Source organism: Phycodurus eques, chromosome 14 (assembly GCF_024500275.1).
Source record: "Phycodurus eques isolate BA_2022a chromosome 14, UOR_Pequ_1.1, whole genome shotgun sequence".
Classification (NCBI taxonomy): domain Eukaryota; kingdom Metazoa; phylum Chordata; class Actinopteri; order Syngnathiformes; family Syngnathidae; genus Phycodurus; species Phycodurus eques.
Genome location: NC_084538.1, coordinates 14,098,394 through 14,110,432, shown reverse-complemented (window position 1 = coordinate 14,110,432; position 12,039 = coordinate 14,098,394). Strand labels below are relative to the sequence as shown.

General features: G+C 45.1%; 1 protein-coding gene across 1 annotated transcript in view; it reads left to right on the top strand.

The window, feature by feature from the left end:
* Nucleotides 1-2,887: 2,887 nt before the first annotated feature.
* Nucleotides 2,888-12,039, top strand: part of crim1 (cysteine rich transmembrane BMP regulator 1 (chordin-like)) — a 34,400-nt gene continuing 25,248 nt past the window's right edge. The window contains exons 1-3 of the mRNA XM_061695367.1: nt 2,888-3,489; nt 7,667-7,825; nt 8,038-8,211. Of these exons, the coding sequence (XP_061551351.1) occupies nt 3,192-3,489; nt 7,667-7,825; nt 8,038-8,211 (631 nt within the window). The 5' untranslated portion in view covers nt 2,888-3,191. The remainder of the gene's footprint in view (nt 3,490-7,666; nt 7,826-8,037; nt 8,212-12,039) is intronic.

Below are 12,039 nucleotides of genomic sequence, written 5' to 3'. Positions count from 1 at the left end.
GAGATTTTTTTTTCACAGGGCCTCAAATCCCTGCTGGCGCCCCTGCTGACCGCCATAGGCTGATGCTTGTTGAGTCAACCCTGACAGATGTAATCAGGTGTGGTGCGTACTGCCCACTTAACATGCCCTCAACACGTCATAGTTCTCTCCACATTGAGCCAAGTGTCACCGTGCTGCTGCCAGTGAGTCCGACAACACCCCATCATCCACACCCTGAAACACCTCCTCAGCACCAGTGTGACGCCTCCACGCCATCGGGGTGTACTGTGACTCGGCAGTCGTTTGCAACAGGCCCGAGACAAGGAAAAGGAGGGGCGGGGTCACCTAATCTCCATCAGATGGAGCCATGAATGCGGACCACCTGAAGCTGTTTTCACAAGCCTGGATCACATTCAACACACAGGGGAGCTCATCGTCGGAGAGCGTGAACCTGGCGCCCTCACACTGCTCTAGTTTTCCCAGAGTTGTCTGACTCACAACATCATTAGCACATGCACACTACAGTTATTCAGAATATGCTAACGCCCTGCTTGACCCCACCTTTCCCCACTTCGAACGCCTCGCTCCAGTCTGAAACCCTCGCCGTGAGGACGACGCTTGTTTTGGAGAGGCCTGTCAAACAGAGGCTAATCAAGTTTCAATCATGTTGTTGTCTTGGCTCTGACAAACAATTGTTTACATCAAATTGGAAGGGTAGTGAGAGGGAAAAGGGGAACAAGAGGTGCCGTGACCTTTCTGTCTGCTAAACATAAACCCATGGCCCATGATAGCAGCATGAAGGGCCTCTTACATTACCCAGCTGGCCCCCATCGCCAAGGTAAATAGGTCACCGTGGTCAGGCTGCAATCTCCGCATGTCACAGGAAACGGAGGCTCTCCGAGTTTCGCATGTGATGTGTCGTTACCATCAGACGCCGTCGGGCTGCCGGTCAGAGCGGTGGCTGATGTGACAAGAGCTTTAAGGAGGGATGCAAGGGAGGAGAGGAAGGAGGAAGGGTGGCGGGAGAGCCAGAGGACAAGAGGGTGGTTGTGCAGCAAAGGAGCTGATTATGCACACAGCAGCCCAGATTTCCTGGATGTTGTGTTTGTGTTGAGAGGAGTTGTGTGATGACACTTCTATACACAATGACATTAGATTTGGGATTAGACATTGAATTTATATATATATATATATATATATATATATATATATTTACTATTTTGTTATCAGTCACTTGTTGCTGCACACAATACCGTTCAGTTTTAGCACTTACTGAAATGTGATTGTGAGGCTCATATCGAAGGGTTCAAACCTTGAGTCACCAAAACACGTCCCTTGCCAAACACATGGCTAAATAGTTCAGAAAATCCTACAAATCACTTGCAATTGTGTGTTTTACTGTCATTGCTATTGTTCTGTTCTTATCTTCAATGTAGGTGGCGCAGTGACAATGAACCTCCAGATGTGCCCACACACATACACCATCCATCTGCCCATGTAAGCACACAAACACCCGGCGATCTTTAACCGTGCCAAAGCCACCTGCATACACAATCGGACCCCAATGAACACAAATAAGCTCTTGATGGCGCCGCGCAAAAGGCAACGCTGAGGAATGATAAGGTCCTGATAGTGTCTGCCATGTTTGACTGCGCAGCTTTAACAGATTGATGGCTTTGTTGTGGCATACAGATAAAGAACAATTTGGCGGTTGGCGACAAGGGATGGAGGGTAGGATATGGTCAGTGTAGGTTGTTCCGTATACATTCTACTGTACCTTTAAGTGTACAACGGCTGGTCACTTGGGCTGACCCTCCATTTTTTTGCTGACTTTGCAAACTGAGAACATACCAGTACATTTTTAGTACTGATATGTTATATGCCGGCACGGTGACCGACTGGTTAAGACGTTTGACTCACAGTTCTGGGGACCGGGGGTTCAAATCCCGGCCCCACCTGTGTGGAGTTTGCATGTTCTCCCCGGGCATGTGTGAGTTTTCTCCTGGCACATTGAAAACATTGTTTTTATTCAATACTTTTTTCAACTTCCACAGATGTCGACGCAACATTGAAAAGATGGAAATAATGTAGACAAGTGTAAAGTCAAAAGCGGCTGAGATCTTGATTGACTGATACTTATAATGTGAGAAAAAAAACTCGGACAGCAGCGACATGGAGGAATGGGAGCCAGGACGTATGAACCAATATGATGCAACAGTTTCGGAGGACCAAGTTATTCCCCATCCATGACCTTATTTAATTAAGAAAATTGTTTGATGTCGGCTCCAAGAGTGATTTGTGCTAATTGTGTTGTCTTGCGGCAGCCTCAAAACCACAAGCTTCTGGCAACAACAACAAAAATATCTCTGTAATCTGAAAAACACACATGCACACAGCTAAGATGTATTTGTTTTGTTACCATCAGCATTATGTTCGGTGTTTTTTCTTCTTCTTCTTTTTCTTCCTCAGTATGAGCACAGTGGATGTTAATAAAAGAGGGGAACTCGTTTTTTTTTCTCTCAATTGTGCCAATTTATCAAGGCGGCTATTGTATATTTATGGACACATGTAAATTTCATTTTTATGTTTTTGTACTTCAGTACATTTCAGTGTGTACATTATTTGTTTTATTATTTAACTAAAGGAGTTGAATCAGTACTTTTACTTTAACCCGACTCTTTTTACCCGCATCTTTTCTTTTCTTTTTTTTGAAGTAACTGAACTTCTAGAGTATGAGAGTGCGAGTATGGCCTCCTTTGCAACTTGTGTTCATTTCACACTTCATGAGTTCATTGAAAGTTCTTCTTCAGTGTAAGTGTGCATCATTGCGCAAGAAACACGCGGTCCTCCCTTCTCTTGGGCTGCATGTGACTGGTCGGTACCGGCGTCATTCAGGGGGAGGAGGGGAGCACCGCTAATTTCTAAATGCCCGCTGCGTGTCAATTTGGGTCTCAGTTTGCGTTCTCGTGTGCGGCTGTCAGCAGGCAGCCAGCGGCAGCAGGTCCGAGCCGAGCTTGAGGATTCCGGCACGTATTTCATCACACGAGCCTCTGGAGACGTGGCTTTACATTGACATTGCAGAACCTTTTCATTTGGATCGTGGTGCCACTAAACGTGACCTTAATGCAACTTTTCTTTTGGTGTGTGCCGTGGCTGCTTCATCATTTGACAATCCCGACAAGAGTAGATTATTCTTTTTTTCTTTTTTGAAGATGTTCCTCAAGAGGTGCGTTTTGCTGTTGATTGTGTTCTGTGGGGTTCCGGTGCTCGAGGCTCACGAGTGCACGCCGTGCCATCTGCGGACTTGCCCCGCCGAGGCGACACAAGGCTGCGACGGTGGGCGGACCGCGGCCAAGGATCCATGCGGGTGCTGCGAGCAGTGTGCCCGCCTGGAGTGGGAGCGGTGCGGGGGGCCGGACTGGAGCCTCGGCTACTGTTCCCTGGGGCTGACGTGCGCCTCTGTCAACTCGACTGGTGGCGCGGCCATCCCTGAAATTGGAGTCTGTAAAGGTGAGTGGAGGTCCTGCATGTTGTCATGTCATTTCTATTTCGCTTAGGCTTTAACGACAGTAGCCAAAGACAGGGGTACCTTTAGGGGTACAATGTGTTGCCATTTGCTTTTGTACCCATGACACTGGACTTAAAAAAAAAAAAAAAAAGTGGAAACTTACTGTGCCTGTACCTTTTTTGCCCTTTCAAGTTACATTAGTAGAGTATTAGTCCTCTTTTAGTTTACCCCAAAGTGCCCCCTATGTACACTCTTGCAAAAGTGCAACGTTGTAACCTTTTGGTGTACAATTTCCCCAGGGCAATACCCTCATGCTGCTTTCCCCCCCCCCCCCCCCCCCCCCCATTGACACTGGTAACAAACAGTTGTATTGGAATCCAGTGATTAGTTATATAGGCTATACGTTAGTGTATTTTCAAATTAAATGTACACCCTCAGACAAAGTGCATGATTAGGCCTACTCTGAAATATGTTGCTGTTGTACCCTTGATAGTTTGCCTGTACATGTATTTTGAAGCAATTACCCTATGTGTAATGTGCATTGGACCTTGAGGGACAAAAGGGGACTCAAAGTATAGGATTGTACCTATCGTTGTACAGCACCCTGTCACTGAGATAATGGCCTCAAATCAGGTCTGTACCTTTTTGGCCCAGGAAAAGGTACAAACAAACTGGCATTCAATCAGTAAGCCTGATGACGCACACGTTAACTTGTGTTGTAGTCCTATTTTCTGACAGTTGTGTGCCCTACAATATTGAAATCAGCCAGTCTAGTCCTGGCTGTGGTGACTGTGTGTGCTCACTGTCTGTCTGTTTCGAGCAGCTCCACAGCTCTAAAAGACTCTTCGTTGCCAGCAGGCTTCCCAGCTTCTATTGCGCTTTCTTTTCTTTGAAGCTTGAGTCACTCTCAGCTGCAGAGCATGACAATGTGTTTGGCAAATTGAATTACAGGCACTCAAGCCCTGGAAAGTCTGCTGTTGAAAAACTTACATGGTTGTCAATTGAGATGGGACTAAATTAAAGGAGCTGTGCATGGGAACAATTTGGAAGTTGGAGCATTTGTTTTATTGCCAAGCTGCAGTGTTGATGGGGTGTGTTCCTTTTGTGTGGTGTTTGTGTAACTTAGTTTGTGTAACTTCAAAGCAATGTGTTGGGGTGTCAGGTTCCCCACATCCGCAATGAATGAAGTAGCAATGGATCTCCTCTGAGGAACAAACAACCAGACCCTCCACCTGCGCTCTGTCTAGCCCTGTGGGGAAGATTGAAGAGGACTGACAGCTCTCAGTGGGTGTCTGCTTCCCTTGACCCTATCTTTCAATTGTCTCTTTGTAAAGGTGGTCAAAGTCAAGGTTCCACAAGATTTAGCAGGGGTCTCAACCCGCAGGCCATCTCGGGAGACACGGCTCTTGACTGTGCCTCATGCTCTTGTTAGGCTGCTGTTTTGAGGGCATATTTTCTTCAAATGAGTAGCTCTGGAAAGGCCAGGAGACCTAATGGCGCCTATGATTGAGTTGTGGCTCTGCTCCTGTGGCTCCAGGGTTCTTGGAGCATGCTGCTGACCCTCGAGTCGCACACTCATGAATGCGGCTCGAGGGTCTAGGTGGGGGTGCATCAACACCTTCCGGTGTGTCTTCAGGGGTCACAGTAGGCAGGCTGCTGAAGACTGATCCCAGATTTCCCCCCTCAAGCTCCTAAGGTCTTAAAGTGATTAGACTGCAATCAGCGGTAGGGGGTAAATGTTTCCACTTTCTGATCCCCTGCTTTTCTGGGCAGTCTTCTGGTATTCTGGGTGGTCACAATGTGTTCGTATGGAACAGAAAGAATGTTACAGTGCAGGTGTGACGCCTTGCATATTCCTTGAGAAGGATGCTCTTTTAATCTGCTATTTGACATCATCTTGACATGTTAGAATACAAACAAATCCTGCTCTTTATAAGAGAATGCTGCCATAGAAATATGTTGGGTAGGTGCTTAATTACATGTTTTCTGAAGAGCTACTAAACCGAAATGATTGCATTAGCCTGAGAAAAATGTTGCTCGTAAAAGAAAATAGCACTTCAGATAAATTGTCTACATCGAGTGCAGACAAAATATGCAAAATATGTGAAAGAAATGTAGCCCCTTCCGTATGCATGCCGTGTCTTGAGTACACAACGACATGCTTCAAAGGAAAGCCATCAGGACCTCTTGACTTATCTGTGATCTTCCTGTCAGGCAGGTGAAAATCATCTAGCCTTCACTGCGAAATCATTTGTTTGGAGGTTCTCCAGTCAAAGCATTTGCCCTCCCACATTTCCTTTCCTCTACTTTGCATAGGTTGCACCAGAATCCCTGTCTTACTTGGAGACTATGTCCACTGCCCTCCTTCACAGGCCTTTACTTCTCCCTTCCTCTGGTATTATCTAATGTTTCAAAGACTTCCTTTTCAGCTCCCTATCAGCCAGAGGGCCTCTAGAGGTCAGCTTTCTCATCCCGATTGTGGATGCCAAGACAAGCAGACTGAGTGGCTGAGCGAGGGATCCCCCTGGGATGAAGCCACGGGCCTTGGCCAGAGTCATGCCAGGCCAGATCCCAGATAACCAGGTCAGATTCGGCTGTGGTCAGGCAGGCTTCGTATAAACAATGTCCAGTCTTTCATTGACTGTTTGGACTCCCTCTACCCTTCTCTAAGTGCCATATAACCCCACCACCACCACCACTCCCACCCACCAATGCAGACGGGCACCTTTGTACCTGGCATTTCATAAGAAAACACGCCGCCAGTGACGGGAAAACCTTGGGATGGAAAAACATTTTATGATGAGGATCATTACAGGGTGAAAGGAAATCAGCGGGAGCGTTTTGGGTTTGGTTTATTGAAAAGACTTCTTTTGCTGGCTGCCTGGGATTGCTATTAACAGCACAGACTAACTCAGGTTAAATAAAGGTAACATCGCCTCTTCGTTGAGTCACACACGGGTCAAGGCTCGTTAGCATCTGTCGCCACTCAGGAATCATCAACACAACCATGCAGAACTTGGGGAAATAGCTTTTAAATATGCTTACCTTACAGTCACAACGAGTCATTTGAGATATTTTTCATTCTAATGATTGAAAGCCCAATCAGTTGGATTTAATGTCTTTCAAGCTAATTCAGACTACTCCAATGGAACTATCACTAAGAATAAAAAAGATTCTTAACAATTGAGGCTAAATTTTAAATGAGAATTACAGAATGGCATACATCGTTCCAACTTTTTGGAGACGAATGCCAGAGAGTTAAAATAAACTCAGATCTTGTTTCAATATGGTTCTAATCAGGCATGGAAGCCACATGCTTGGGAAAGTGTCACACTTTGTCTCATCCTGTTTACACTGTTGCCATTCTTGGTGATCTTTGACAACTATGAAGAAGGGTAATTTGCTGTATGCACTAGTGTTTAGTCATGCATTCACAGGAAAGGGACACTATGGCTAATGTGTATGTGAGGGCCCTCTTTAATCCTGCAGTTTTTGGTGGTTATTCAACAATGTGGCCCATGGCACCGTCATTCCCTCTATGGTATTGTGAAGATTGGTCCAAGTGTGGCTTAGGCTCAATGCGCCATCTCTGTGGCAGAGGCACGCCTGGCAAAAGAACAGGATCCGGTGTAATGAGTGAGGTGCAAATGGCCTCGGTACGGAGGAGGCGTTTCTAGGAAGCAGAAGGGATTCAATTGCTGGGAGCGCCCCATGCTGTGGAACAAAAGCAAGCGAATTGGCTCAATGGCTGGAGTAGCAGGACACAACAAGGGGGGAGGAAGAAGGGCAACCCAGAATTACACTTGGCACTTTGGTAACTGTTGTGCTTTATAGTTTGCTATTTATAAAAATGGCCCCAATCAAATTATGTCTAGTAAATGTATAAGTAAAAGTAAAATAAATACACAATGACAATGGCTTGTCTTTGGGATTTAGTTTTGGCACCCTACACACTTGAGTTTCATAGCATGGGTACGTACTTGTACATTTTTGCTAAAATGGAGTCAAATATCTACCCCTATGTGACACGTTAGTGGAGATTATAACATGACAAATTAACCTCTACTTTACCACCTATTTCTTATCAAAAACAGAAAATTGATGGATCGTTCAATGAACTCAAGCGACAAGCTTATGTTTTGTGTCATCGTCCATTGTCCACCACACTCTCATCTGCAGTGCTTCCGGACCATCCGGAGGCCGGCCTGGAAGACCAGCGATGCCCACTGATGACGGGCTGCGACAGAGCAGATGGTCAGTGTGTTTGTGATGCCAGGCACACCTGCCTCGGATCTTTCACTTACCAAGACCAAGAGACTTGCATGAAGGCCCATCCAGGTGAGGCACCCCCTCCCATTTCACAGTTGAGTAGTTTTGAAAACAAATGCTCATGAGTGTAATAGTCTACGAGGTCCTAATCCTCAACAGATGTTGCTCAGATGTGACTAATGCTACTTAGATATTGTAGTGATGACACACACGTAAAGACTTCTGGTTTCTTGTGACTCATCGATGACTGTGGTCCTCCTCCGTGGCTTGGGTCCCTCCAGAGGGTCGGAACCAAGAGCCGCGGGAAAGACACAGGCAGAAGTATGTGGGACCGTCCGACCCGGCCTGCATGTTCTCTGGATGTAACCTGACCACTGACGGCTGTGTGTGCGAGTCTCAGAGCTGCAGCCACCACTTTGCCTTCATCAACCGCAGCCAGTGCCAGGAAGCCGCAGGTAACCTACAGGTTGAACTTGGAACCAAGAGTAACAGTGGACCCGTACTCTTATTTAGCATTAATCGGTGTTAAGATACATATTGTGAAATAATTTTATTGCAGAGACGAGTGCAATGTAGTGAAGTCAGAGGAAAAGGTTGTTACGAGGCACTAGATGACAATGAATGGCCTTTAGTGTGATGCCACACATAAACCCAAAAGACACGGAAATCAGGTTTTGCATGATCCTCATTAAAGGCCACTTTATACTCCGGCGGTTGCGCGGCCGACAACGCCCGCATTGCATCACGTGACCGACGAATTGCCCCGCGCGGCCCCTCTGCGTAGCTTGCCGCGCACATGGCAAAAATAGTTACTGCGCGTCGAACGCCGCGGAGATCATCTCTCGTGATTGGTCCGTTTTAGTCACATGCTGTGAGGACGTACTCGATGTGCCCCTTGGTTCTACATACCATCTATGCCGTCGCCTTCTCGATCGATTTTACAGCATAATTAAACGTATCATCTGATCATTTGTTCTAGCAGACACTGTTCCGCGGTCGCCATTGTTGTTGCTTTGTTCCTTGTTACTGAAAGGAAAGTAAAAACGGCTACTGGAAATGGCCACAAAATGCATAGGAAACGCCACCCTGTCCTAACCAATACCAGCTGAAGCGTCACCCCCGACTTGGAGGTGAACTGCAGTACATTTTCAAAACTGCGCGTGTGGGTGACGTTCGAGTATAAAGGCAAACTGCGTGCGGGATAGCCGCAGTGACGTCAGCGCGGTCGCCGCCCGTCCGCGCGAGTATAAAGAAGCCGTAAGACACAAAGAAAAACACAGCAATCAACACGCTAAAGCTTGCCCTTATGCTTTTGTGCTTGCCTGAGATAAAAAGTAGAATCCTATGAATGAGGTGTAATTTCCTCCACTTGTGCCACTTTTCCTAAACACTCCACCACAATAACTATAATTGTCACTAGGCCTTTAATTTCCTCATCTGGATCATGAGCTACTGTAAATGGCTGCTCCTTGAGTGACAAGAGAAAAAGATTCTGCATGAGAAGGGTTAACCTTGTCATAGAGGCACAAAATAGGACAACTTTACTTAAACCTCTAGTGTAACATTTTACTTATACAAGAGAAGACTAGAATCAAAGCTGTATGGTTAGTTTCACTTGCAAATGTTCTTATGTCAGCTAAACCTTTGGAAATTGTCTATGGAGTGCAGTGAAGACTAAAAAGCAAGCAGACCTTTATTTTGTGACTCATAGTTCATAGATCTTAAGTGGGTGGTCCCCCAGGAAGTTACTCATCAAAAGAACCATCATTAAAACCTGTAGAGACAATGAAAGACATGCAGACAGTCCTCTATGGTTGTTAATATCCCAAAGACCAACTGATGACAGTTTCAACTCACACCAGTGAAACGGGGAAACAACATTTTTCAGCGGCTTATGAAATTCTAACCACAAACACGTTTTATGGCCTTTCATTAAGAGGCAAAGGTGCTTCCTCGCAGCTACATATTGCATATTGTATGTGCGCATTTGAACCCGTGTGTCTGTGTTTATACACGTGTCTGTGCGTGATAATTATTTTGTCTGTTGCTGTGTCCCAGCCAGCCAGACATTTTCCTTTGTCTGCCATCAAGAGGAACTTCCTCTTACAGCCAAATCAGACCCTCGTGGTTGGAGATCTGCTCGCTCCCTCTTGTGAGAGCCCGTGGTGGCTGATTCCATGAGGCCATGATTGTTTTTCGATGAAAGAAGAGAGCTATCCTAAATTCTGCCTCTTTTTTTTTTAAAATGATTTCCTCGATTGATTACTTGAGATAAGTCCAGAAGAATGAAAGAAAGCTTACCTGTCACCCTCAACAGGATAAAGAGTACAAATGGATGGATGTTGTTGGAATCCCAACAAAAACAATGTTGTAGCAGGTTCCTTAAACCAGGGGTTCCCAACATTTTTTGCGCCAAGGAACATATTTTACATTACAATGGATACACAGGTTAATTGTATCTTCTGCTTTCTAGTGGAAGAGCATTACATTGTTCTGCCTATGACGTTGCGTCAGCTGGCATAGATAGATAACGATCTTGCTTTCAAAGACTGGCAACTGTCGCTGGATAGAATAATAGGATCAATACATCAAAGGGTTGCGCGCAAAATTTTATTATTAATACAAAGGTTAGATTCCGGAGCGACATTTTCCAGAAGACTGTGTATAACACCACTTGTGACAGGAGATGAACAATGTTTTCCACTATTTAAACTTGTTACTGTCTTGACACGTTTCCTCATTTCATTCCACTGCAGCGATCTGTCATAATATGACAACTTTGCTGCTCCCACCGCCCAGTGGCCTTGTTCCCTTGTATATTGTATTTTCACTGGAATCTTGTTCTCCTCTGGTTTGCGATTCGCTGATGTAATGTGGCTGCAAACGTTTAATCCGAGGTAACATGGTGAGCAGACACTCCCTCATGTCCGGGACTAAAGAGGATGTGATAAGTGGAAGGAGAGGAGGGGGTGCACTGCAGGCAGACACTGGAAGATAGGAAATCATGAGTGAAGCCAAACATTTTGATCAGGTTTTTCTGTCAGGCCCGTTGCTTTGAAGAGTGGTGTTGGGTCATTTTACACTCAAGGAGAGTTTATGTGTAATTCCTGATAAGGCCTCTGACTGCTATTTGGAAGGAATTCACCTCTTGTTGCTTGCTGATATGAATAAGTCATACAATTGGTGGCACATAATAATAGAGCCTTATCAGTATCTCGCAGATAGCATATGCGCAAATATACACTCTGATACAACAACACACTGCTACAATCCAATGTGGATTTCTCACTTTGTTGTTCATGTTTAATACTGTGACCATTATATATTTCGTATTACTATGATGTGGAGCATAGGGTTTAAACAAAATTAAGTACACTTGCACAATCAAACATTTATATACAATAGATAGCTTTATCAAAATTTCTGAATTTGCAAAGATATTAAGGCTTGCTTTTGATTGACTCTGTAAGAGAAGTATCAAATGAAAATATTTGCACTACTGTGGGTATAGGCTGTAGTGGTGTAGAACAGCACTATAAAATATTGGGGAGAGGCCATGGGGGGGGGAGGGTTTCTAACATTTTGCTGCTATCCTGTCGCTCAATACGGTACAGCCATGCAAACTTTAACTACATTAAACGTCTACCCATCCATTTTCAATACAGCTTGACCCTATTAGGTTCGCAGGACACATATAGACAACTGTTCATTCCCGCTCATATTCATAACTATTTCTTCAAATAACCTAACTTGCATGCTTTTGGAATGTGGAGGGAAGCCAGAGTAAGCGGATAAAATGCATGTAAACAGAGGGAGAACATGAAAAGTCCACACATGAAGGCCTGAGCATAGATTAAAACTCACAATCTCTCGACTGTGAGGCAGGTGTGAAACTACTACTCTATCGTGCTGCCCTAACAATAGACACATTTGAAATCAAAAAATAAATTGAGCGTTATTGTCTTTAGTAAAGGCCTTTTTTTAATAAAGTGCTTCTTTGGAATCAAATTAGAAATTATTTCATGGTTGCGGTGGTGTGGCTACTCTACCTGTATATTACCTAGTGGACTGTTTGTCTTAAAAGGGTAGCAAAACAACTTCCTTCTTTAAAAACTCACGTGGTTTTCCCAAAAGGATCGCCCTCGCCCAAAGGTCCAGTCTCTCCAGGTCCCATTATTCCTCCTCTCAGCCACTGTGAAAGCGATGTTAATTCTGCTTGGCTTCAGTTTCTTTGTGGCTAAGCTATTACTGGTCAGATGGACTACTGCTGCTTGGTAGAGGTG